This window comes from Bos mutus, chromosome 6 (genome assembly GCF_027580195.1).
Source record: "Bos mutus isolate GX-2022 chromosome 6, NWIPB_WYAK_1.1, whole genome shotgun sequence".
Taxonomy (NCBI): Eukaryota; Metazoa; Chordata; class Mammalia; order Artiodactyla; family Bovidae; genus Bos; species Bos mutus.
In genome coordinates this window covers 19,461,595-19,487,856 of record NC_091622.1, presented here as the reverse complement: position 1 = coordinate 19,487,856, position 26,262 = coordinate 19,461,595, and the positions used below count along the sequence as shown (strand labels likewise).

Genomic DNA, 26,262 nt, shown 5'->3' with positions numbered 1-26,262 from the left:
ACACTTTCTAATACCATACACAAAAATAAACTCAAAATGGATTAAAGATCTCAACGTAAGACCAGAAACTATAAAACTCCTAGAGGAGAACATAGGCAAAACACTCTCTGACATCCATCACAGCAGGATCCTCTATGACCCACCTCCCAGAATATTGGAAATAAAAGCAAAAATAAACAAATGGGACCTAATTAAACTTAAAAGCTTCTGCACAACAAAGGAAACTATTAGCAAGGTGAAAAGACAGCCTTCAGAATGGGAGAAAATAATAGCAAATGAAGCAACTGACAAACAACTAATCTCAAAAATATACAAGCAACTCCTATAGCTCAACTCCAGAAAAATCAATGACCCAATCAAAAAATGGGCCAAAGAACTAAACAGACATTTCTCTAAAGAAGACATACAGATGGCTAACAAACACATGAAAAGATGCTCAACATCACTCATTATCAGAGAAATGCAAATCAAGACCACTATGAGGTACCATTTCACACCAGTCAGAATGGCTGCGATCCAAAAGTCTACAAGCAATAAATGCTGGAGAGGGTGTGGAGAAAAGGGAACCCTCTTACACTGTTGGTGGGAATGCAAACTAGTATAGCCACTATGGAGAACAGTGTGGAGATTCCTTAAAAAACTGGAAATAGAACTGCCTTATGACCCAGCAATCCCACTGCTGGGCATACACACTGAGGAAACCAGAAGGGAAAGAGACACGTGTACCCCAATGTTCATCACAGCACTGTTTATAATAGCCAGGACATGGAAGCAACCTAGATGTCCATCAGCAGATGAATGGATAAGAAAGCTGTGGTACATATACACAATGGAGTATTACTCAGCCATTAAGAAGAATACATTTGAATCAGTTCTAATGAGGTGGATGAAACTGGAGCCTATTATACAGAGTGAAGTAAGCCAGAAAGAAAAACACCAATACAGTATACTAACGCATATATATGGAATTTAGAAAGATGGTAACAATAACCCTGTATACGAGACAGCAAAAGAGACACTGATGTATAGAACAGTCTTTTGGACTCTGTGGGAAAGGGAGAGGGTGGGATGATTTGGGAGAATGGCATTGAAATACGTATAATATCATATATGAAACGAGTCGCCAGTCCAGGTTCGATGCATGATACTGGATGCTTAGGGCTGGTGTACTGGGATGACCCAGAGGGATGGTATGGGGAGGGAGGAGGGTTCAGGATGGGGAACACGTGTATACCTGTGGCGGATTCATTTCGATATTTGGCAAAACCAATACAATATTGTAAAGTTTAAAAACAAAATAAAATTTAAAAAAATAATTATTGGGACTGTGTTAGAAGATGCATTTTTCTTTTTTTTTAATCTGCAGATGCACCAGTCTTCTAGGATTTCAGAAGTTTTTATTAAGAATTAGTCATTCTAATGATTGTTTTCACACACTATGAAAACTGTCAAAATAAAAATGTTAAAACAGATTTAAGATAAACATTTCCAAGTTTCACTAAATACTATTTAGCATTTTAAGGTAAGAAATAATAGAAATTTCATTATGAAGATTTTTTATTAAATTATAGTATATTACAATTTATATCTTAATAAGATTTTAATCTTTAGGATAATATGATATAAAAACCTACTTGGCCACATTACTTCTTGAGTTTCTTTTGGGCAGCCTTCTTCTTGACCATCTGTAATCGCTTCATGGCATTGAGTTGTGATTCTTGTGAAGTTGGACCTTTAAGGGATGCCGACGGAGAGGTGCTCGGTTCGGAAGCGGTTTTGTTAGTGGTACTTCCACTAGGCCCTGATGTCCCACTATTTCCATTCCCACTGAGTTGGCTGCTGCTTCCTGGAACCAAACTACTTGGACTGGGAAGACCTACTTTGCTAACATTGTCACAACTAACTGAGCGACTAAGGCCAGTTTTGCCTAGAGTGAGAGGTGGAGGTGGTTTCAACGGTACAGTGGGGGAAGTGCTGTTACTGGAACCTATTTTGGAACCTATTCCCCCTTTGGATGTTGTTGCCAGACCAGTCAAACCCACGGGCTTCTGGTTAGCAGAAGAGGTAGCAGGTTTCCCGCTATTGTTTTGGGCTGCTGAACTCAATTTTGCTGTTGATGGACCAGCAGAAGTAGTTTTGGCTGCAAAAGCTGCCCATCCAATCAGGCCACTAGTTGCTGAAGAGGAAACATTGGTGCTAGAAGAATTTCCTGAAACGACTGTGGATGCCTAAAAAATATAAGATAAATATTAGAGGCAAGTATAATTAATACCTAATATTCTTAAATACATAAGAAGATTAATGGTTAAGACTTTTTATACAAAAATAGTGATCTTGGAAATTTAAATCATCAAAATTAAGTTCTGATAAACTGATATGACAAAACACATAGAAGAAAACCTATCCATAGCTAACGGTGCTACCATTTCCAAAGCAGGAATTATGCTATGTCATATTCTTATTCTAATCATTTCAGAAAAAAATTTCCTTTTTGAGGACTGCTTCTAGATTCAGTCACAAGCCACATCAGAAAATCAGATTTAATGCTTTAAGTTGTTTTTCATGTAAAAAGGTTATTATTTAGCTTAGTAAAACATCTAATTCTTTAGACCTTGCTCCAGATGACTTGTGGATCAATTCAAAAAACAGAATCCACTCTTAATGGACAAAAATGCTTATGCCCAGGATACTCAGTAGATGTCTGAGATGAGATTTTGAACCTATTAAAAAAAAATTCCCCCTAAATTTTGAGCAAATACTTGCATATATACAGGTATACTGCATTAACTACATGAAATTATACAACTGGTGATAATACTAAAAACGTTTCATAACTTTATTTTTCCAATTTATCCATGTTTCCACTGAAACTATCACAAAGAGATCCCTGTTTCAATATAAAGGATTTTTTATAAACTGCCTCAATAAGCTGCATAGTGACATTTTGGGTATGCCTGACTCACTCCCAGATTTATTCCTTAAAGGTGTAACACATATTAAATTTCTCTAATTAACTTCCTTGGACAGTCAAAAGCTAATAGAATACCAATGTCACTATATAAATACTGTTCTTCTTCATACAAAAACAATTTTTTTTCATATTAACATTTAGGGGAAAATGCACTTTGTTCAAATTGATTGTGAATTGAATTTTTCTATCTTATTTTCATGGGTCACAAAAGTGTTAAATATGTAAAAGATAAAAATCTTACAAATAGTATCTGACTTAATATGCTAATTATCATGCTTAACATACACCCAATTATATTTTAGAACTGAATTCCGAATGAGTTGATAAAAATGCTTTTAGTTCTAACAAAGTAGTCTTCAGTGTTGTCTGCATTAAACATTATAAACCAATGAGAAAAATACTGAAAATAGAGGGCTCTGAGGTCTTTAGAAGAGGAAGGTCCAGATTATTGTTCACATACTGTGAAAAATGATAGGATTTTTTAGTTACATCATATAATGACTATCTCATAAGGTTATGCAAAGAAGATAAACTTTACATAAATTGCAAATTCCTAGAGAAATGCATATATTTAATGAGAAAAAGTTAGCCAAGGTAGCAAAGGACACAGGTGTAGTAAACTTAATTTTCAATTATAAAAGATGTTATTTTTTCCTTTTCTTTCTAATAAATATAAAACTGCCTGCCATTTGACTAAATGATCTTTCAATAAACTTTACAAAAGAAAACCCATCTGAAGTAATCAAAAAGACCAAAACTTATGAAGTACAAAGCAAGTTCTGTGTATATGACATTTTATTTTAATGGTTTGGTGTTACTGGTATTGCTTTTCAATTTATTAAATTTCATAGTAAACATTTATTCTATTTTATCAGAAAAATATCAAAACCTCTTAATCAGAACAAACATGACAGCCAAGGCCTTAATTTATTTGCTGCAAAATAATTTCATATTGAGTTTCCTAAAAATAAGCCTTGGTAGTAATAGGTTGGAGAAGGAGATGGCACCCCACTCCAGTACTCCTGCCTGGAAAATCCCATGGACGGAGGAGCCTGGTAGGCTGCAGTCCATGGGGTCGCAAAGAGTTGGACATGACTGAGTGACTTCACTTTCACTTTTCACTTTCATGCATTGGAGAAGGAAATGGTAACCCACTCCAGTGTCCTTGCCTGGAGAATCCCAGGGACGGGGGAGCCTGGTAGGCTGCCGTCTATGGGGTTGCACAGAGTCGGACATGACTGAAGCGACTTAGCAGCAGCAGTAATAGGTTAGTATAAAAATCTATCTGAAAGTAATTTAAGTATGAAATGAAATGAAAGTTACTCAGTCGTGTCTGACTCTTTGCAACCCCATGGACTATAGAGTCCATGGAATTCTCTGGGCCAGAATACTGGAGTGGGTAGCCTTTCCCTTCTCCAGGGGATCTTCCCAACCCAGGGATTGAACCCAGGTCTCCCACATTGCAGGCAGATTCTTTACCAGCTGAGCCACAAGGAATATAGCAACTCTAATTATTTTCAATAAATTATTCTTACTTCTACTCTAGCTCACCAAGTCTCTATGTGATAAACCAATAAGGGCTATCCCTTGGATATCAACTCTTCCTTGGTGGTGGTAAAGTTGCTCAGTCGTGTCCGACTCTTTGCAACCCCACGGACTGTAGCCTACCAGGCTTCTCCATCCATGGAATTTTCTAGGCAAGAGTACTGGAGTGGGTTGCCATTTCCTTCTCCAGGGATCTTCCCTACCTAGGGACTGAACCCAGGTCTCCTGCATTGCAGGCAGACGCTTTACCCTCTAAGCCACCAGCTAAATTAAATTAAAAATGCTCTGCAAATAAAATTATCAGTACCTTTCTCAAGAGTACTTTATATTTATATTCTTGATTTTCACTACCTATAGCCAATTGGACAAGGCAATATCTTTAGAATTTTCTGGGAGTAACCTTTGAGAATCTGGAGCTAACATTTTTTCTTCCATCTTTAATATTCTGCTTAAAATTAGAATGTGTAACTCAATAAAAGCATTCCTTTTGTTATAAAATTAGATTAGAAAAATATTTTATCCTATGATATCAAAATGCCAGGATAATAATAATAATGTAGCATGATATCAAGGAATGAGAAAGGTAATACTCTCACTAGATAATCTGGCCCTTTAGTATAGGAAAGAGCCACTTCATGGGAAAATTCATAATAATAGAAAGAAATAAGAGAAAGCAAGAAAACTTCAAATAGCCAATGAGTAGGGCGAAGAAAGCTCACAAATGATGTGAGGAGCAAAACTACTGCTACTGAAGACAAAGGCATTTGGAATTGAAACCAAATTCCTGAGGGCAGAATATTGGCTGACTACACAGGAATGATAACGAATGTTATCTTAGAATGCTCACAGATAGTTCCTAACCACGATAAAAAAAGAAACAGCAGAGTTCAAGATAATTACATAAATGTTCTCTTTCTACTTAATGTTGACAGTTTGCTGTTGTTTAGTCACTAAGTCATGTCCAACTCTTTTGCGACCCTATGGCCACAGCCCACAAGTCTCCTCTGTCCATGGGATTTCCCAGGTAAGAATACTGGAATGGGTTGCCATTTCCTTCTTCAGGGGATCTTCTGGACCCAGGGACGGAACCCTTGTCTCTTCATTGGCAGGCGGATTTTTTACCACTGAGCCACCAGGGAAGCCAACGTTAATAGTAATACAGTCTTAATTTCCAACATATGGCCATTTAGTCTACAAAGTTCCTGATTAATGTTTTCAAGTAACTAAGTCAACTAAATTTAAATCCAATCTTAGATAAAAATAGAATGTACTATACCTTGACTTCTGATCTCTTAAATGCTAGAAAAGTTGTCTCTGGTTTGAGTTTAGTTTCTGGTTTCTTAACCAATGGATCTTTAACAGCTGGAGCTACAGAAACAACTGTGGGGGCTGGTTTCTGTGGTGGTTTCTGAGTTTTCTGAGCCTGCAAAAATCAGTGTTAAAATTAAATTAGCTACAAAGTCTTAGTTAAATGTACAAAAAGACAATAAAATCTACCACAGGACTCCTCAATGAACTGTAATATAGATAAACATTTAACATTAAAAAAATACAACATTGTGATGACATGGAAAATATAAACTCTTGGACAAATTATTTTCATCATATCAATTAATGACTTTATAGATTTTATTAGTTTCTAAACTGTAAAGATAACATGAGGTTTTAAAAATTATGCAGACTGGAGTTAATTAAATATTTTAACAAAACAGTCCAAAATCATTAAAAAGAAAACGAAAAAAACCATATAAACATTTTCAGTTTTATTTTGACCAACAATGATCTTTTTCCTTTATATTAGGTACTTTACTAAATTCTCTTGTACATGAATCATTTTTTTAGTTTATTCTTTAGTGTTTTCCAGCTAGATAATATTAACTATACAAACGGAATAGTGTAGTGTTCGAGAGGACAGCTTTTGGAATCAAACAGAACTAAAATTAAAGCCCAGCTCAACTACTTCCCTATCTATGTTACCTCAGGTAAAATATGTAAATTTCCAGAAGTCTCATTTTTCATCTGCAAAATGTGGATAAAATCTTCTGTTCTAAAGGAGGGTTATGAGAATGCAGTGATTATGTAAGAGTTTACACAGTGTCTGGTACATGTTAAGTGCAGATAATAACAGTTACTATTCATTCATCATCATTATTTACAAATGGTAAGAAAACAAACTTTTCTTACTGATTCCAGAAGAACACTTCTCTATTAGATGAGTAATGGTGCTCCCAGCCATTCCACTGTTTTTGACAATCCTAATAACGTCACGCAAGACTATACCAAAAACTTTATTAATGATGTGCTCCCATTTCTGGAAATTTGAATGTTTTATCTTTGTTTAGACTTTCTTGTGCTATGATTTGCCATATAATATATTTTCACCCTTAAGTCTCAGTTCATCCCATTTTTTATATTACATATTTTCCACATGAAAGTATACCTACTTTCAGACATCAGTTATAAAGCAACACTTAGACCCGTGACTGAGCAGACACAATTTGGGCAGCTCAGCAGACACCAATTGTGCAGCTCAGCAGACACAAATGGTGCAGCTCAGCAGACACCAATCATGCAGCTCAGCAGGCAATACTCATGGAGCTGAGCAGGCAGGAATCACACAGCTCAAAAAAAAAAAAAAAAAATAAAGCAACACTTAGATCAAGAATATTATAAAGAATGCTGGAAGATATCTATGGTAAAATATCTACTACCAAGAAAGATTATCATACCTTGTACTGCAAACCATGTTATGAAAATGTAGCCTTCAGAGTATCAGGAGTACATGGTATTCTAATCTTACACTTTCCCCCACCCACATCAGTAGATGAGGTTAGACTCTGAAGACCGACCTAACTTGTATGGTTTAGTAGATGAAGATTCATTACTATGAAGCTCAGAAAGAACCTCTGCCTAGGAGATCACGTTTGGATCTTCTTCTGCTTCCTGGCTATTTCACCTACCCATCTTAGAACCTAAGAGATACCCAAAACCCTCTGCTCTTTGCTGGTATACTAGTTTAGGGAACTAGGATATTATCACTGATTCAGTATTGCTCAACAAAGGCACTCTAATTTTTTTATTGGGAGACTGACTCACATAGTGTAGAATGTATGAAACTCACCACTCAAGGCAATATGGCCAGTACAGTAACAATCAAAAATACCACGTACTTCTGTTACTGCTGAGTAGGAGTGTGTTGCCACCTTAGACTGAGAACCACTGCAATTAGTCATGAGTGCTGGGGCAAATCCCATTGCCTGGTAGAAAGAAAATTACAGAACTAAAGAATAACTCTGGACCCTGCCACCCACTATCACACCATTCTTATCTCTGTCTTCCCATCTTTCTGTACTGTAGAACCTGCCATAGTTGAATAAATTAGTGCAAGGGGAAAGAGGATATAAGATGCTTTTTAAGGTATCTTTGAGATACCTTGGAGCAATAACTAATGCACATATGAGAACCTCACTGAAAGCAATTCAGTTTAGCATCCCTTCCATTTCCAAACCCCTTTCTCTCACTAAAGCTTGTGTTTCCTGGATCCCGATCTTCAGGTTCACTTCAGATCACGCAGTTGGTATTTCCCCAGGTCCACTCTTGGTGTATTTAATCATGCTCTGACATTGGTCATTCAGCACTTGACTCTTGGACATACAGACTGAACTTCTTGACTGCTGATTTCTGGCCCAAATCTGTATTTCCTCTATTTTTATGTATCTTAAAATGAAACAACAGAATGTGGGATGTGTCCAGTCCTGAGCTCTGCTCTGGTGCTCTGTCAGTGAATGAGACTTGCTCTTAATACAAATTAATTAGGCATTTAATTTGCAAAGTTGATAAAGAATAAAATGTATCAGGATGAGGAGAAGCTGAGAAACAGGACATATGGGAACATGAAAGTTCACCACATACTCAGGAAATGAACCATTTGGTTTTATGTGGCCACAGTATGTGGTGTATATGGTGAAGTGGTGGGAAGAGAAGGATACAAAGGTAGAACTGGGTCAAAAAGAGAAGGTCCATAATCCACCCTAACAAGGATAACTTCATTATATAGGTAACTGAGAGCCACTGGGCACACTTAAACAGATAAAGTTAGGTAATTATTGTAGAAGAATATTCTATTTGTAGTGTATAAAGTGGACTAAAGCGAATCAAGGAGCTAACACAACAGCAAGAAATGAGTGATTTGTGGAACAGGGTAATAAAAGTGAAATGAGCAGATCTGTGAAATACATATGGGGTAGAATTAACAAGTTTGGTAAACAAAGGGATGTGGATTTAAGAGAGGCATCAAGGATAATATTATCAGTTCAGGCAAATGAGGAAAAACTGAGTGGAGAAGAAAACAATTTTAATTTAAAAAATATTGCACTTGAAGTAACTGTAGGATATCTGGTCATCTGCCAAAATTCACTTCAGAAAGAGGGTAAGAACTATAAATATAGATTTGGTATGAGTTAACTCACAAAATATAAGGGAGAAAAACGTAGGAGAGAACAGCACTTACTTTATTGAGAGACTTATAATAAAATAATAATAAACCTTGAAGCTATGTTAAAGAAAGATCACTATCACAAGTTATTTATTTTGACTAGCAATACTTAGTGACTACTTGTGCCAAAGTGCTGGAACCTACTATTCTGCTCACCCGTAATTACTTGGGTTGAAGTCCTGGAGGGTAGTTTAAGTAATAAACTAAATAAAAGTCAGACAGAGCAGAAAAAATACTGTACCATGTCACAGAACTTTCTTGTTACAAACAAAGTATAAATACTACTGAAATTTTATTACTTTTCATAGGAATAAAAACATAACCTATTTCTGATTTAGTGATTAAAATTTCTTTTTATTTAACTAAGTACTTCTGACTTTAAAAAGATATATTTGGTCACAAAAATTTATGTAGAAATTGACTTGGTTAACAATATGAGAACTCTTCTATAAAAAGTCCTTAATCTTCCGGAGAAAGCTATAATTCAAAAAAATACAGGCACTCCTATATTCACAGCAGCACCATTTACAATAACCAAGACATGGAACCAACCTACATGTCCATCAGCAAAGGAATGGATCAGCCCATGGAATTCTCCATGCCAGAATACTTGAGTGGGTAGCAGTTCCCTTCCATGGTAGCTACCAGGGAAGTCCCAAAGATATAGTATAGACATATACAACGGACTATTAGTCAGCCATAAAAAAGAACAAAAGAATGCCATTTGCAGCAGTGTGGATGGACCTAGAGATTATCATATAGGAGAAGCAAGTCAGACACAGAAAGACAAATGTCGTATGATAATCACTTCTACGTGGGATCTAAAATATGACACAAATGAACTTATTCATAAAACAGAAACAGACTCATAGAGAATAGACTTGTGATTGCCAAAGGGGTGGGAGCGTGAGGTAAGGATGGACTGGAAAGTCGAAATTAGCAGACAAAAATTATTATGTATAGGATGGATAAACAACAAGGCCCTACTGTATAGCACAGGGGACTATATTCAATATACAGGATCACTTTGCTGTACATCAGAAACCAACATGATAAATCAACTGTACTTCAGTAAAAAATGGAGTAGCCATCATGGTCAACAAAAGAGTCTGAAATGCAGTACTTGGATGCAATCTCAAAAACGACAGAATGATCTCTGTTCGTTTCCAAGGCAAACCATTCAATATCACAGTAATCCAAGTCTATGCCCCAACCAGTAACGCTGAAGAAGCTGAAGTTGAACGGTTCTATGAAGACCTACAAGACCTTTTAGAACTAACACCCGAAAAAGATGTCCTTTTCATTATAGGGGACTGGAATGCAAAAGTAGGAAGTCAAGAAACACCTGGAGTAACAGGCAAATTTGGCCTTGAATACGGAATGAAGCAGGGCAAAGACTAATAGAGTTTTGCCAAGAAAATGCACTGGTCATAACAAACACCCTCTTCCAACAACACAAGAGAAGACTCTATACATGGACATCACCAGATGGTCAACACCGAAATCAGATTGATTATATTCTTTGCAGCCAAAGATGGAGAAGCTCTATACAGTCAGCAAAAACAAGACCAGGAGCTGACTGTGGCTCAGACCATGAACTCCTTATTGCCAAATTCAGACTTAAATTGAAGAAAGTAGGGAAAACCACTAGACCATTCAGGTATGACCTAAATCAAATCCCTTATGATTATACAGTGGAAGTGTATAATCCATAGATTTAAGGGCCTAGATCTGATAGATAAGAGTGCCTGATGAACTATGGAATGAGGTTCGTGACATTGTACAGGAGACCGGGATCAAGGCCATTCCCATAGAAAAGAAATGCAAAAAAGCAAAATGGCTATCTGGGGAGGCCTTACAAATAGCTGTGAAAAAAAGAGAAGTGAAAAGCAAAGGAGAAAAGGAAAGATAAACATCTGAATGCAGAGTTCCAAAGATAGCAAGAAGAGATAAGAAAGCCTTCTTCAGCGATCAATGCAAAGAAATAGAGGAAAACAACAGAATGGGAAACTAGGGATCTCTTCAAGAATATCAGAGACACCAAAGGAACATTTCATGTAAAGATGAGCTCGATAAAGAAAAGAAGTGGTATGGACCTAACAGAAGCAGAAGGTATCAAGAAGAGACGGCAAGAATACACAGAAGAACTGTAAAAAAAGATCTTCACGACCCAGATAATCACGATGGTGTGATCACTGACTTAGAGTCAGATATCCTGGAATGTGAAGTCAAGTGAGCCTTAGAAAGCATCACTATGAACAAAGTTAGTGGAGGTGATGGAATTCCAGTTGAGCTATTCCAAATCCTGAAAGATGATGCTGTGAAAGTGCTGCACTCAATATGCCAGCAAATTTGGAAAACTCAGCAGTGGCCACAGGACTGGAAAAGGTCAGTTTTCATTCTAATCCCAAAGAAAGGCAATGCCAAAGAATGCTCAAACTACCGCACAATTGCACTCATCTCACACGCTAGTAAAGTAATGCTCAAAATTCTCCAAGCCAGGCTTCAGCAATATGTGAATCGTGAACTTCCTGATGTTCAAGCTGGTTTTAGAAAAGGCAGAGGAACCAGAGACCAAATTGCCAACATCCGTTGGATCATAGAAAAAGCAAGAGAGTTCCAGAAAAACATCTATTTCTGCTTTATTGACTATGCCAAAGCCTTTGACTGTGTGGATCACAATAAACTGTGGAAAATTGTGAAAGAGATGGGAATACCAGACCACCTGATCTGCCTCTTGAGAAATCTGTATGCAGGTCAGGAAGCAACAGTTAGAACTGGACATGGAACAACAGAATGGTTCCAAATAGGAAAAGGAGTTCGTCAAGGCTGTATATTGTCACCCTGTTTATTTAACTTATATGCAGAGTACATCATGAGAAACGCTGGACTGGAAGAAATACAAACTGGAATCAAGATTGCCGGGAGAAATATCAATAACCTCAGATATGCAGATGACACCACCCTTATGGCAGAAAGTAAAGAGGAACTAAAAGGCCTCTTGATGAAAGTGAAAGTGGAGAGTGAAAAAGTTGGCTTAAAGCTCAACATTCAGAAAACGAAGATCATGGCATCCAGTCCCACCACTTCATGGGAAATAGATGGGGAAACAGTGGAAACAGTGTCAGACTTTATTTTTCTGGACTCCAAAATCACTACAGATGGTGACTGTAGCCATGAAATTAAAAGACGCTTACTCCTTGGAAGGAAAGTTATGACCAACCTAGATAGCATATTCAAAAGCAGAGACATTACTTTGCCAAAAAAGGTCCGTCTAGTCAAGGCTATGGTTTTTCCTGTGGTCATGTATGGATGTGAGAGTTGGACTGTGAAGAAGGCTGAGCGCCGAAGAATTGATGCTTTTGAACTGTGGTGTTGGAGAAGATCCTTGAGAGTCCCTTGGACTGCAAGGAGATCCAACCAGTCCATTCTGAAGGAGATCAGCCCTGGGATTTCTTTGGAAGGAATGATGCTAAAGCTGAAACTCCAGTACTTTGGCCACCTCATGCGAAGAGTTGACTCATTGGAAAAGACTCTGATGCTGGGAGGGATTGGGGGCAGGAGGAGAAGGGGACGACAGAGGATGAGATGGCTGGATGGCATCACTGACTCCATGGACGTGAGTCTGAGTGAACTCCGGGAGTTGGTGATGGACAGGGAGGCCTGGCGTGCTGCGATTAATGGGGTCGCAAAGAGTTGGACACAACTGAGCGACCGATTTGATCTGATCAGTAAAAAATAAATTAAAAAAAAAAAGAGTCCCTAATCAAAGGTAGGGGAACGTGGATGGGGGAAGTAAACAAGACACTGAAGTAAATAACAACTTGATTTCTTTAAAAGGAAAATGATAACGTTCATCCATCTACTTTTAAATGAATAAAAGTTAGAAAACAAATCCAATATAACAAATGAAAATGTTTCAGTATTATATTAAAGTCAGTTATGTTTGTGAGCAGTAAACTGAGAAAGTACTTGAGAAAATAGGCTAAATGGTGACTTGAAGACAATGAGAAGGAAAGACAAGGCATAAAGAGAGAAACACAGAAGGAAAGACAGAGATGGCTCTGTACACAGCATGTAAGTTTGGTTTTTTGCACTCACTCAGGAATAGACATTTTCAATATTTCCTTACCAGACTCATCAAAGACTAGGGCTTCGTATCTCACGACTCCCCATAGTGCTTTGTAGTACTTTAAATGTGCACAAATACACTGACACAGCAGTAGGAAACAGTCCCAATTTGTGGGTCTCCAATTCTGTTCATTTATACTAGAACAAGCTAAAAGCTGAGCCGAGAAAAATACATATATATGGTCTGGTCCACTTAGGCACAGACACATAAACCACACATTTATACTATATAAACAAGCATTAAAATAATCAGCTTATAAGATTTTTTTCAATAGCATAAATGTTCAGATTTTTATCTTAACAACCACATATTAACAAAGAAAAGGACAGAGATTGTTTAAAATAGAGAAAAGTAATTCCTACCATTCTTTTCATTTGTCTGGTACATCGGGCACAATACCACACAAGGCGAGGGTCAGTCACTTCCTTGTCTGTCACCTGGGGCTTATGGCAATCTTGGTGGTAGAGATTATGGCATTCCTGACATTCTACTAATTGGTTACCGGATGCCACTGTCATTTGCCTACGAAAATATATCATTAGATATGACACTTATTTGAATGCAACAATTTAAAGCCACTCTAGGGTTCTTCTGGTGAAGTTTGATATCTTAAAGATATATCAGAGAAGCCAAACAGCAAAATAACAAATCCCAACGTGTAGCCTGCACAAACAATTCATTTCTTTTAAAGGTTATGTTTAACCAGTAAGAAATATATAAGGCGACTTAGACTAAACTTGGCTATATTCTTCTTCTTAGCATTTTCCATTGTAATTTTTTTCCTTTTCCCAGAAGGCAGTAGACCTTGGCTCATCCTCCAACAGTCTCATAACATTTACCTCTATTAAATTCCTTTATATTTGTTGCCTACATATTGTTCTATTTTCTTCATTAATACACGAGTGGCCTAAAGGTAGAAAATGAACCTAATTATCTACAGTGCCTAGCACATTACTACACAGACATGGGGTACTCCATAAATAAATGTCTTAATTAACAAAATAGAATCTATTAATAAGTGTATCAAAAAGGTAAAAATTGCAACAGCAACACCCTCAGACCATCATAACAAATCTTCTTATGGAGGATTACAATTACTAGTTCTTTCCCCCTTATTACTTTACCATTTATTTCTTTACATGAAAATGGCAACCCTTACAGTAGATAAAGGTTGAAATAAACAAATATGTGTTAAAGCAATGAAGCTCTAATGAAATAATCCTATTCAGAAGTACATTAACTGATGCTGTATAATGTTCACAAAATTTTAGAGCTATGTGTTCAGTCCCATGCACCAGAATTTAATATTTTCATGAAGCGAATAGCAGGAAAGGTGACAATCTCTTCTACTGTGCCAGGCAATGAAAGTTATTAACAACTAAAGACGGAGACCCTGGTATCAAGGAATTTAAAATCTAATTATTCTTATTTTTAAGATGAATCTTCTACTAAGCAGAATTATCTATTTTTATAATTATGCATCCATGTTTCAAAACAATACTCAGAATAACCTACATGATCCATTAATTTCATTTTCCTTATCCTTAGGAAAAGATTTAATGCTATTTTAGAAAATGGTATATAACCGTTTACTTTATAAATTCTATGAACACTTCAGGAAAAAAAAAAAGCAACATAGTCTTCTTAAAAAGAAAGGTGGAAATAATTTAGTCTGCTAAACAGTGTCTCACTAAAAATTAAAGAAATAAGTGCTTTTACTCTAGAAGCCAAGAATGCAGAAAATGTTATAACAACATAACTGATTATAAAGATGCCTATTAGTAATATAAATTTTTGACAATTTATTAGATATTTAATTGCCACATGGGCAGTTTATCTCCTATCCACCTCCAAATAATGAAAACGGAATTTAAAAAACACCCAACAATTGGTCTATTTTTTTTTTCTTTTTTAAATTGTTTATTCTTTACAAAGAAACAAAAGAATCTACGTGGCAAGATACAACTTACCTACAAACAACACAGGCCAATCCCATCTCCATGGCAAAATCATCAGCACTGGTCTCCTCAAAGCTGGAAAGGTCAGCCATGGCTAAATCCTTGCTGGTTTGGACAGTGATGGGAGAGGACCGTGTCTCTGGTTTCTCCAGTCTAGGTTTCTTTGGGACATCAGCTCCTTCAGTGATGTCTGATTTCATCTATAAAAGGCACCCAATCAAAAAGTAACACATTAAAATGAACTTTAAATCACTGAGAGATGTACAAGACAGACAGTGTGCAATGACCAAGTCCACTCCGCAGACACTTTCACATAGTTAGGGACAAAAGCACACACTAAAGACCCGTAGAAGATGTATAAGAAATTCGTACTCAGTATGTTAGAAGAATCCAACAAGGTAAAAAGAAACAAATCAGAACAGTTCAGCATGCATCTGTATCTCTCTCTGTACTCTTTTATTCATTAAAGAATCATGGAAGTTCAATGGATTTACTTACACTGCCCTCCTACCCCCCACTGGATGCTTTGAATTGAGAAGCCACAGCACTAATAAGGATATTTTTAAGGCTATTTTAAAATATTTTAAATTATGAACTAATGATATTTTATATTGAAAAGAAATGAATAATGAACTTCCACCAGTAACTCAGGCTTAACACATTGCCATATTTGTTTCAAAGCAAATTCTGGCTCCTTTCTTTAAAATATAAAGAGAACAATATAATATAGGTAATAAAGAGCCAGTACTTAGAAAAAGTATGGAAACACAACCCCTTGAGGGCAGGTATTACTAAAGTTTTTTTAAATGTTTTTTTTACTAAGTTCTAAAATCCTAATAATTAACCATGTGCAGAAATCATTCACAGTAGACAATCCAAGAGTTTTCTATAACCCTGTTAAAGTACATGCTTTTCTGCAAATTTCATGTCTAGTGATTTACATCTTTATTCTTTCCTTGCCATCTTTTCAACAACTCTTCAATATAAAATATTTGAGTTATAGATTAAAGTTTTTACACATGAAATTAGTATATCTTCTAGGGCTCAAATATTTGTTGACAATGATTTCAATAAACGGTTCTAAAATGTTTCTAAATTTTAATTTAAAAAAAATCCATAATAACCAAAATATATTTACTGAGTGATTATTACATACTTTTACCAATTATTATATACAAAAAGTAAGCAAAAAACAACTGATTGATTGATTTACTAGAGTAAAGCAAAATCTTACTTTATCAGCAGGTCTCTTTTCACCTTCCTTTTTTACCTTCTCAGTTGTGAGGACCTTGCCATTATTATTGCCAGAAGGAAGACTAGATGATGTTTTGGGCTCCTGCTTAACAGAAACAGTTTTTGTGCTTGAAATTTTGGGTGGCTCCACATCCTGTATATGAAATTAAAAGATACCTATAAAGAAATATTCAGACTAGTATATTATTAAAAACAAAACCAGATCACAAATCTAAATTATCAGTTAAAAATTAAGACATCAAATGTGCCAACATATTGTGTCTTTTTCTTCAATAAGTTTCACTATATGGTTTCACATTTGTGAGACATCACTACGATTAATATAATGAACATATTCATCATCTTGCCAAGTTTCCTTGTTGCCCTCTATAATCACTCTTAGAGGCAGACATCCTAGAAAACTAAGCCACCCATTCTCAGGAAACCACTGATCCATCTTCTGTAACTATATAGGTTGCATTTCCTAGAAATTTTCATAAGTGGAATCATGCAGGATATACTTTTTCTGGCTTTTTCACTCAGTATATTTATTCTGAGATTCATGAATGTCACTGAGTGTAACAAAAGTTCCCTCCTTTTGTTGCTGAATAGTACTCCATTGAACAAATATACCATGATTTGTTTATTCATTTACCTACTGCCGGACTACTGGGTTGTTTCCAGTTTGAGGCAATTACAAATAAAGATGTTATGAACATTCACGTACAAACCCTTACATGGACATATACTTTAATTTCTTTAGAATAAATGTCTAGGAGTAGGATGTCTGGATTGTATGGTAGGTTTATGATTAACTTTTTAAGAAACTGTCAAACCATGTTCCAAAGTGGTATACCATTTTATATTTTCATCAGGAGTACCTGAGAGTCCCAGTTCCTATCTTCAAATCCTATCTTCAAATCCTCACCAATACCTGGTATGGCTAATCTTTTTAATTTTAGACATTTAACAGATATGTATGGCATATCATTGTAGATTTAATTTACATTTCTCTAATGGCTAAAAATGTAAGGGCAGGAGACGTTTTAGTTGCAACCGACTTCTCATGTACTTTAACAAATGCGCTTCCTTCTGTTTTAGAATCTCAAAATACTGCTTCTTGGGGCTTCCCTGGTGGTCCAGTGATTATGAATCCACCTGCCAATTCAGGGTACATGGGTTCAGTCCCTGGTCTGGAAGATCCCATATGCCATGGAGCAACTAAGCCCTGGCATCACAACTACTGAGCCCACACTCTAGGGCCCGTGAGCTGCACCTACTGAAGCCCTGCGCCCTACAGGCTGCGCTCCGCAACAAGAGAAGATACTGCAGTGAGAAGCTGATGCACAGCAATGAAGAGTAGCCCCTATCTGCCACACTTAGAGAAAGCCTGAGTGCAGCAGTGAAGACCCAGTGGGGCCAAAAGTAAAATAAGTAAATAAATTTTTAGAAAAATACTGCTTCTTTAGTAATAATAGGAATTTCCTATTTGGACAATATCAATACTCGGAGCAGAACAAATTTGTTAGTGCATTTTGTTGAGTTTTATTAAGTTGGTTGGTTTGAGCTCACCGAACCTCCAGAATGAGAATGGTAAAATAAATGAAGTCAGGATGGCTCCACTATTCAAAGGACAATAAAAAGGTCTGAGAATACGAGAGCTTATTTTGAAAGAAGGCCTGGGGGAAAACATCACTGCTTACTTGGGCTCTGAGTCTGGGACTTGGCCCTGTCTTGAGTTTGAGATTCTGGATTAGACTGAGCTAGTCAGGTAGTTTGGTCTTCTCCTTATCAGTTTGGTATCCAGGTATTCATAGACCTGGGTGACTCGAAGTTTCAAGGCTAGAGTTTTAGACAGGTTTGAAAGAATGTCTTAGGTAGGTATAAAGAATATAGTAAGAGCTGTCATTCACTAAGAGCTTATTATATACCAGGCAGACACTACACTAGGTGTAGTGTACCAATGTTCTTTATTTCTTTTAATGTTCATTACTTTGCAAGGTAGTTCTCATTATCCTCATTTTACTAATAGAGAAACAGATGCTGGGTGAAATGAAGTTACTATGTACCTCAGTTTCCTTATTGTAAAATAAAAATAAATAATACCTATCTCAAAGGATCATTATCACAATTAAAATTAATTATACACCTATATCACTGAGAAAAGTACCTAGGACACAGTAAATGTTCAAGATATGTTACCTGTCATCACACTAGTAAGACGTAAGCTGGGATTTAAAACAGATCTGTCTGGTTCCAAAATGTATATTCTTTTCATAGAAAGCTGCTTGGCCACTTTGTTTGCAATGGGAGTTACATAGTTCTCACAGTTTATCCATACCTCCTTTTTCCTTAAATTATCCTATCTATATGTAATTCACTTCATTGTAGAATTCCTGCCCTTTTATTTTTTTGCCCCTAAAACATTAGAGAATAATTACAAGCTATGGTTTCATTCAGCAGATTAAAAAAATCCTAATCATAAAGAATTAAAATTATAATACATAAGTGGGTTTCTATACACAGAAAATAGCAGAACAAAATATTGTCCACTCTCAGCTAACTTTTCTATACAGTGGAATAGTTCTCTGAAAGCTTGAGAAAGAAAAGAACACTGTAAAGTTCTTCATGCCACAAGGGAAGATTATCTGGCAGACTGTTTTGAGATGGTCTAAACATTAAAGACTTTACAGAACTCCCTCCAAGCCTGTAATTCAGTTATATACCTTTTGAGATGGACGGTAACTTGAATCAATGCCCCGAGCCAAAGATTCATCAAGTAGTGTTTTTAGCTTTTCAGCAGAATCTTTACTCTTTGAATGTAAGAAGCCTAATGCTTTCAAAAATATGGGATCAAGTTCCAAGTTCACTGCAGCAGCCATCCCAAACACCTGAAGGAAAAAAAAAAGAAGGTAATTTACAGACAATGGGCAATTACCTGTCGAAATTTATCTGTCTTGTTCTGTTTAAATGTATTACTGTGCACCTGATACAAAATTCAAACTGTCTAAAAGGTTATTACAGATACATTTCCTTCTTATCCCTAATTGGAATTATCTAGTTCTCTTCTCCTAAAGTGAGAGTATTATCAGCTTTCAGATAAGCTCCTGCTCTTCACAGAGCCTCTTCCTAATATAGTTTTCAAATAATACACTTACAATTTAGTACAGAGAAACTTGATGTGTTTAGGTCAAGTTTATGGTATATCAAAATTTCTTCTCTCAAACCTTATTTATACACCCCTCACCCCTCACACACAGACTGGAGGAAGGGTGTCACGGGAGACAACAGTTAGAGCATACATTAAGCAATAAGCTATAAAAGTTAGTGCTGAAATTTTAACCTCAGTTATCTTTTTTTGCCTCCTTAGTCCTCAGCCCCAATCTTGAATGCCTCAGAAAATACACTTATGATAATTTTATTGCATCACATTTAGCTTGTGGTATCTCATGCATTAACCTATTTTTAAAAAGCAAAGTCTGTGACAAATGGTGCCGAAGGATATATATATATATGGCCTATGATATTCTCTGTGCCCTAAGGAGCTTAAAAAATAGTGAAGATATACATCAAAGGCTTATGAAATTCTAAAACATTAAAACGTTTTCTTTTCAGTTAATACCAATGCTATTATGTTGTTTTATTTTTGGTGTCACTTTTTAAAATACTTCTCCAGGCAAGGAATTATTAAAATAAAAATGTATACTTTGTATTCAATCCTTTGATCAACATTCTAGAGCTTGAAACTGTCTTCTGTCCTTGAGGTTAATACTGTAATAATGCAACACACTTGTACTTGCTAGAGTTAGGGATCTGTCAGCAATTCCACAGTAATCTCTCATTTTCAGGGATTTATAAAGCCATTAAAACTTGCTGTAGGTTTAATCTTGGTATATGAAAGACCACCCTGAAAATGGATTTTGTTTGTTCCTTCCCTATCTACCTTCCTCCTAATACTTCTTCAGTTTTTATAGGAAACACACATACACACACTCCGAATGTTTTTTTTTTTTTTAAAGAAGGTATAAGATACCCCTCTGATGGCCACAAAATTATTGTCAAATTCTGTGCTCTACTCAATCACCCAAGAGCAGGGGTCCAAAGCTCAATATTAAAAGAAAAATAATCTACCTCAAACAGTTGTATGGGTAATAATTTAATAAAAATTGAGAAGCAACCTCTGTTACTTCTTAAGACTGTATTATTACATACATTACCCATATATAATGATAGGTACAGAAAGGTGTATTTTTTTTTAATTATTCATGAGGAGAAAAGTGTTCCTCATTAAAATGTCCACAATGAAAAGGAGTGAAGTTGCCACTCCTCCTGAGTGTACAAGGAAACACAGCCTAGACTTTCTACTGACTTAAGTTTTTATAGCTCAGGAACACAGTAGTTTACTTATCCAGAGAAGTCTGTATTTTGAGGTGCTGAAAGGACTGAAACTTAGAAGAATCCTTTTAATATACTAGAAAAACCATTACTTCAAACTTCTATGTTGAAAATTAGAAGCAAAGTATTTCTATAATCACAGATAGAAAAAGGTTTATATTACAGATTAGGTAACAAGAGCCAGCACCTCGTCTTTTACATCTCCCCCACTGGCAGGTGAATTCTTGACTACCAGCACCACTTGGGAAGCCTGTATAATTGGTAGCTAAATACATACATAAAGAAGTGTACTTACTTTTTTACTCATGGAATAAATGGTGAGAAAAGTTTGGAGACCAATGGGTTAGCCTTTCTAGCAATTTCCAGTTTCCCTTTTCCTATTATATATACATAATGGTTACTTTAAGGTACAAACTTACTTCCCCCTTGAAAATCCCTCCAGTACTTATTTAGCTCAGGGCTTCCCAGGTGGCGCCAGTGGTAAAGAAACTGCCTGCCAATTCAGGAGACATAAGAGTGATGGGTTCGATCGCTGGGTTGAGAGGATCAACCATGGGGGAGGGCATGGCAACCCACTCCAATATTCTTGCCTGGAGAATCGCACGGACAGAGGAGCCTAGCAGGATGTGGTCCGTGGGGTTGCAAACAGTTGGACAACGAAGTCAGACAATGAAGCACGCAAGCATGCACTCATTCAGCTCAGTCCTTCCCCCCTTCACATTAATTTCATTGCTAGCTCCCCAGCATCTTCTAGCCCCTACTTATTACCAACATATTCCCCTAGCTTTTTCCATAGTTTTCTCAAGCACTCCTTTTATTGCTTTACCTTGACTATCCGCTCTCCCCGCCTCCCATACACACAGACTTCACCTGTTTTACAGCCTTCCCAAGTAGTGAGTTGTTCCTATTCAAAGACCAAACAGAAGTCTACAGAGACCTTACTCCGTATTGCTGTTTGAGGGAGAATACTCCGACCATCATTGATCAACATCGTCTCTTGAAACCACACCTGCATGTTCACTGTTGCTAATGGACAGAACATTTGTACCAGGTTCATCTTCTTCCTCTCCCCCTTGCCATTATCTCTGGTAATTTTAGCGTCTATACTGGTGTTCTTCTCCAAATTCCTGTGCTAGGTTTATTTAGATCTTCAACCTCAAAGAGCTTCATCTTTAGCTACTGAAACCTGGAACTCACAACTCTTCTCTTTGACTACAGTCAATTCTCCTTTTTAACTACAATCTTCCACCACTCTACTAATCTCTTCTACTGCTTTGACCCAGGAACCTCTTCAGGGTACCAAGTAAATTTTTCTTTCTTTTAAAAATTTCTTTACTCCCATCCACCTGTACTTTGAATTTATAGGGGCCTCCACTTTTTTGTTTCCTCTGCTTCCTCTTTATTAGCACTTTCTCGACCCAACTTCTGTTCCCCATCCAACAGAAAAAAACAGGAGTTGGGCCTAAAATAAAACACTCATCGTTATATGTTTTATCCTTTATTGTTTTGCTTTCTACCTTACTTTCCCTCTCCAGTTTCTATTGCCTTCTCCGGTTTCTATTACTTCTCCTTTCTTACTGGCAAATACACTTTAGTAATCCTCTGTATGTGGACTCTGAATAGCGTGATGAAGTCACACGCCAGCTTGGCCCATCCCATGTGGGATGTGAATTATCCCTTTGTCCAGTGAATCCCATCTGTTAGTCACTAGCCAGCTCGGTTATCAGACTGGCTGCCAGGGTACTGCAGTGCTTGTGTTCATGTTACCTTATTATTATTTATTTAATGGCCCCAAAGAGCCAGAGTAGTAAGGCATACAATTCAGATATGCCAGAGAAGCTGCAAAGTGCATCCTCTAAGTGAAAAGGTGGATGTTTTCAACTTAATAAGAAAAAAGTTATATGCTCACATAATGAGGTTGCTAAAATCTATGTAAGAACAAGTCTTCTATTTGTGAAATTGTGAAGAAGGAAAAAGAAATTTGAGCTAGTTTTGCTATTGTACCTCAAGCTGTAAGAGTTATAGCCATGGCACATTAAGTGCTTAGTTAGATTGGAAAAGCCATTAAATTTGTGGGTGGACATGAACAGAATATGTGTTCAAACTGACAGAAATGCGTTGGGCCAGAAAGCATTGAGCATCTACAAAAACTTCAGCAAGGGATCCCCTGAAATGAGTGACACCAGCCATTTACTGAAAGTAAGAGATGGTTACATAGATTTGGGTTTAGACTGAAAAATATATAAATTACTGGAGAGGCTATGTCTGCCAATGAAGAACCCACTGTCACATTTCAGGCAGAGTTAAAGAAGCTGAAGGGAGAGACTATGTTCACATAACTTTTATTATGGTATGTTGTTATAATCATTCTATTTTATTATCAGTTGTTGTTAATCTCTTACTGTGCCTAATTTATTAATAAAACTTTATCACAGGTATGTATGCAGGAAAAAAAATGGTATATATAGGGTGTGGTACTATTTATGGTTTCAGGCATCCACTGGAGATCTTGGAACATATCCTACATGGATAAGAAGGGACTACTGAATAGTGAAAGAAATTTCTTTTTCTTCTATGGTCCTAAAGAGGTCAGCAACTGTGGTGTAAATCTATCACTCAGTAATGCTGGCCAAGAGAATTCACTGTCTCTTTCAAAAACCTTTCTTTTCCATGAGAAACACTCAGCTTTTCTGGTTTTCCTTTTCTATCTCAGGCTCTTCTTTCTGTGGGTCATCTTTTCAACTCCATTGATCTTGGTATTGCCGAAGTAATTGTGTCCTCGTCTAGTTTCTTTAGTTCTGCTACCAGTTTCCTATTTGGTAATCTTTATATATCAGGTTTTCAACTAGCAACTGTAGACAGATGATTTCATACGTTTACTCCCAGTCCATCTCTCTTAAGCTTAAACCCCATATTTCCAACTGCTTAGTAGACATATCTAACTGGTTGCCCTAATGTATCTCAAGTTCAGCTATGATTGAATTTGAAATTATGAATATCTTCCCCCCAAATTTCCCTGTCCTGCACTTTCAATAAATGACACACTCTCCATTAATCAGGTCTGAGGCCTAAACCTTTGCTCACTGAGTCCTTCCCCATTCCTTATTCTGAACAATCAGCAGGCCTTTCCTGTGAATTCTGAGTCTGCAACATTTCTCACATCTGTTCCTGCTTTTCATTTCCAAGGCTATTACTCAGATTCAGGTTTTCACTTGCTTTTTGTACTACAGTAATAATCTGGTTATTCTCCTTGACATCAAGACAGTTGCCATATTAATGTTCCTACAACACATTTTCTTTCTTTCTTCTTTGAAAATTAAGGCAACCCACTGCCTTAAGCCTAACTTCTTGGCCTTCCATTAAGAAAGATTCAGTAACTGGCACAAAAACTTTAAGTCTTCATTCCTAGATTTTCAGTAGGGCAGAGTCATTAGCTGGGCTTGCTGCTGCTGCTGCTAAGTCGCTTCAGTTGTGTCCGACTCTGTGCGACCCCATAGATGGCAGCCCATCAGGCTGCCCCGTCCCTGGGATTCTCCAGGCAAGAACACTGGAGTGGGTTGCCATTTCCTTCTCCAATGCATGAAAGTGAAAAGTGAAAGTGAAGTCGCTCAGTCGTGTCCGACTCTTTGGGACCCCATGGACTGCAGCCTTCCAGGCTCCTCTGTCCATGGGATTTTCCAGGCAAGAGTACTGGAGTGGGATGCCATCGCCCTCTCCGGCACCATCTTCTTCTTCTCTTCTTCTCAATTTGTCTGTCTGAGAAGCATTTTACCTTTTTTTATATTTCCAAATCCTATCAAGACCTGGTTCAAATACTACTTCTCATAAGGACTTTACTTATAGCTAGTGTTCTGCTCTATTCCCTGGACTACGAATCCTGCTCTCCAAGGATATCTAGCAGTGCATTCTCATGGTATGGGAGTTTTCTACCTTGAACCACACTTTTTAATTTTTTTGGACATTTGTTATATTCTCTATAAAACTCTCAGTACTGTAAGGGGAGAAGCTATCCTTTTTGCCTGTGTGTGTTTGTGTGCTAGGTGGCTTCAGTGGTGGCCAACTCTACGTGAACCTATGGACTGTAGCCTGTCAGGCTCCTCTGTCCATGGGATTCTCCAAGCAAGAATACTGGAGTTGATTGCTATGCTCCCTTCCTATCTTTGTTGCCTACCATTTTGCTATTTTGCAAAGTACCACAATATAATGGCCACAGAATTATTAGAGGTCAAAGTATAATGATCTTTTCTCTGCTTCTACACAGTTCTAAACATTTCCAAAGTCCCTTAACAAAAAGCGACAAAAAAGAAACTCAGAGCCATCCCCACTGCCTCGCCCTGGCCCAAATCCTAAAACATCAAAAAGGGAAAGGCAGTACAAAACAAAAACACCTCTTTCAAGACTGGGGACTTGTACAGTGTTCCTATCTGCAATACTCTCTTGCCAATCCTTTGTCTGGTTTAAATTTTTTAATCTCACTAGGCTGTAAACTCCATGCAAGCAGGGACTTGTTTTAGTCACTGTTATATACCTAGTGCTTGGAACTTAACAGACGCTCACAACTATTTGTTGAGTCATTGAACTAGGTTTCGTTTAAATGTCACTTTTGAGGGCTTCTGTGATTTCTCCAAACTAAGTTGGGTATTCATATATTAATATATGCTTTCCTCTAGATTCCATTTCCCACTCAACACGCCGATCTTTTTTTTTTTTTTTTTTAACACGCCGATCTTAAAAGAAGTGCAAAGTTGGTCTTCATGTGAACGAGATGCAGGAAACTGACCCTATTCACACAAAGTGCAATATTAGGGTTGTCATCACAGAACGGCTCTAGATAGCTTTGCCTCTTCATCTTTGCAAGCTCTTGTAACCCATCCCTTCAAAGATGCTACCCTTTTTATTCCTTCACCGAGTTCTTGGCCCTAGGTTATACTGATATCTTAGGCACACGTCCGGAAACACAGGTGAGGCGGAAAGACCTTGATTCCAAACCAATCAAGTGACAGAGAATCTAAACAGTGACCAGAGAGGCGCAGAACAAGAATGCCAATATTTTGACCAAAGTCGTGACACACCCAAGGCCTATGACAAGTGAGCCGGAGAGGTGAGAGGCAGACAGAAGCTGTACAGAGAAGTCGCCAAAACCTGCCAAGGAAGGTCCGAGAAAGGGTTCCAAGGACCTAGTCCCTGGGGCTTACTCTCCGAGGAAGCACGACCCTCGTTGTAAGGAGAAAGCGGTCAGCCTGGGCACTCGACCGCCTGTAGACAGCGAAGTGAGAGGGAGCGAGAAAACTCTTAAGACCCCACGGAACTACTCTCCCACCTCGCCCCTCGCGGAGGTCTGAACCCCTGAGAGTCGGCTGAGAGCCGGCAGCAGGTCACTACTCACTATTCACCGCTCCGCCCAGCTGCTCCGTCCGTTGCCGGTGGCCTGGCGAACCGGTGCCAACACCACCAGTCCGCTCCGAGAGCGGAAAAACAAAGGTTCCCGCAGGAGGCTCGGCTGGGGAACGTTTTGACTGTGCGACGGTAGGAA

At 37.5% G+C, this 26,262-nt stretch overlaps 1 protein-coding gene across 2 annotated transcripts; it reads right to left on the bottom strand.

The window, feature by feature from the left end:
• Positions 1 to 977: 977 nt before the first annotated feature.
• On the bottom strand, positions 978 to 26,255 carry INTS12 (integrator complex subunit 12). 2 transcript variants are annotated; one of them, XM_070372058.1, is made up of 7 exons: positions 26,050 to 26,163; positions 19,061 to 19,225; positions 16,336 to 16,488; positions 15,114 to 15,301; positions 13,506 to 13,665; positions 5,793 to 5,939; positions 978 to 2,228 (listed from the first exon to the last, which is right to left on the bottom strand). In XM_070372058.1, the coding sequence occupies exons 2-7, from the start codon at positions 19,214 to 19,216 to the stop codon at positions 1,644 to 1,646; spliced, it is 1,389 nt and encodes a 462-aa protein (XP_070228159.1). In that variant the 5' UTR covers positions 19,217 to 19,225; positions 26,050 to 26,163; the 3' UTR covers positions 978 to 1,643. The 2 variants fall into 2 exon arrangements, with proteins under 2 accessions (XP_070228159.1, XP_005907782.2); XM_005907720.3 differs by having other exon boundaries at positions 981 to 2,228; positions 26,116 to 26,255.
• Between the last annotated feature and the right edge of the window lie 7 nt (positions 26,256 to 26,262).

Coding starts and splice junctions, on each gene's coding strand:
- INTS12 (XM_005907720.3), bottom strand. CDS start 19,216: ATGGCTGCTGCAGTGAACTTGGAACTTGATCCCATATTTTTGAAAGCA. Junction 16,489..19,060: donor GTTACCGTCCATCTCAAAAG/GTATATAACTGA, acceptor TTTCATATACAG/GATGTGGAGCCACCCAAAAT. Junction 5,940..13,505: donor CCAGACAAATGAAAAGAATG/GTAGGAATTACT, acceptor TGATTTTTGCAG/GCTCAGAAAACTCAGAAACC.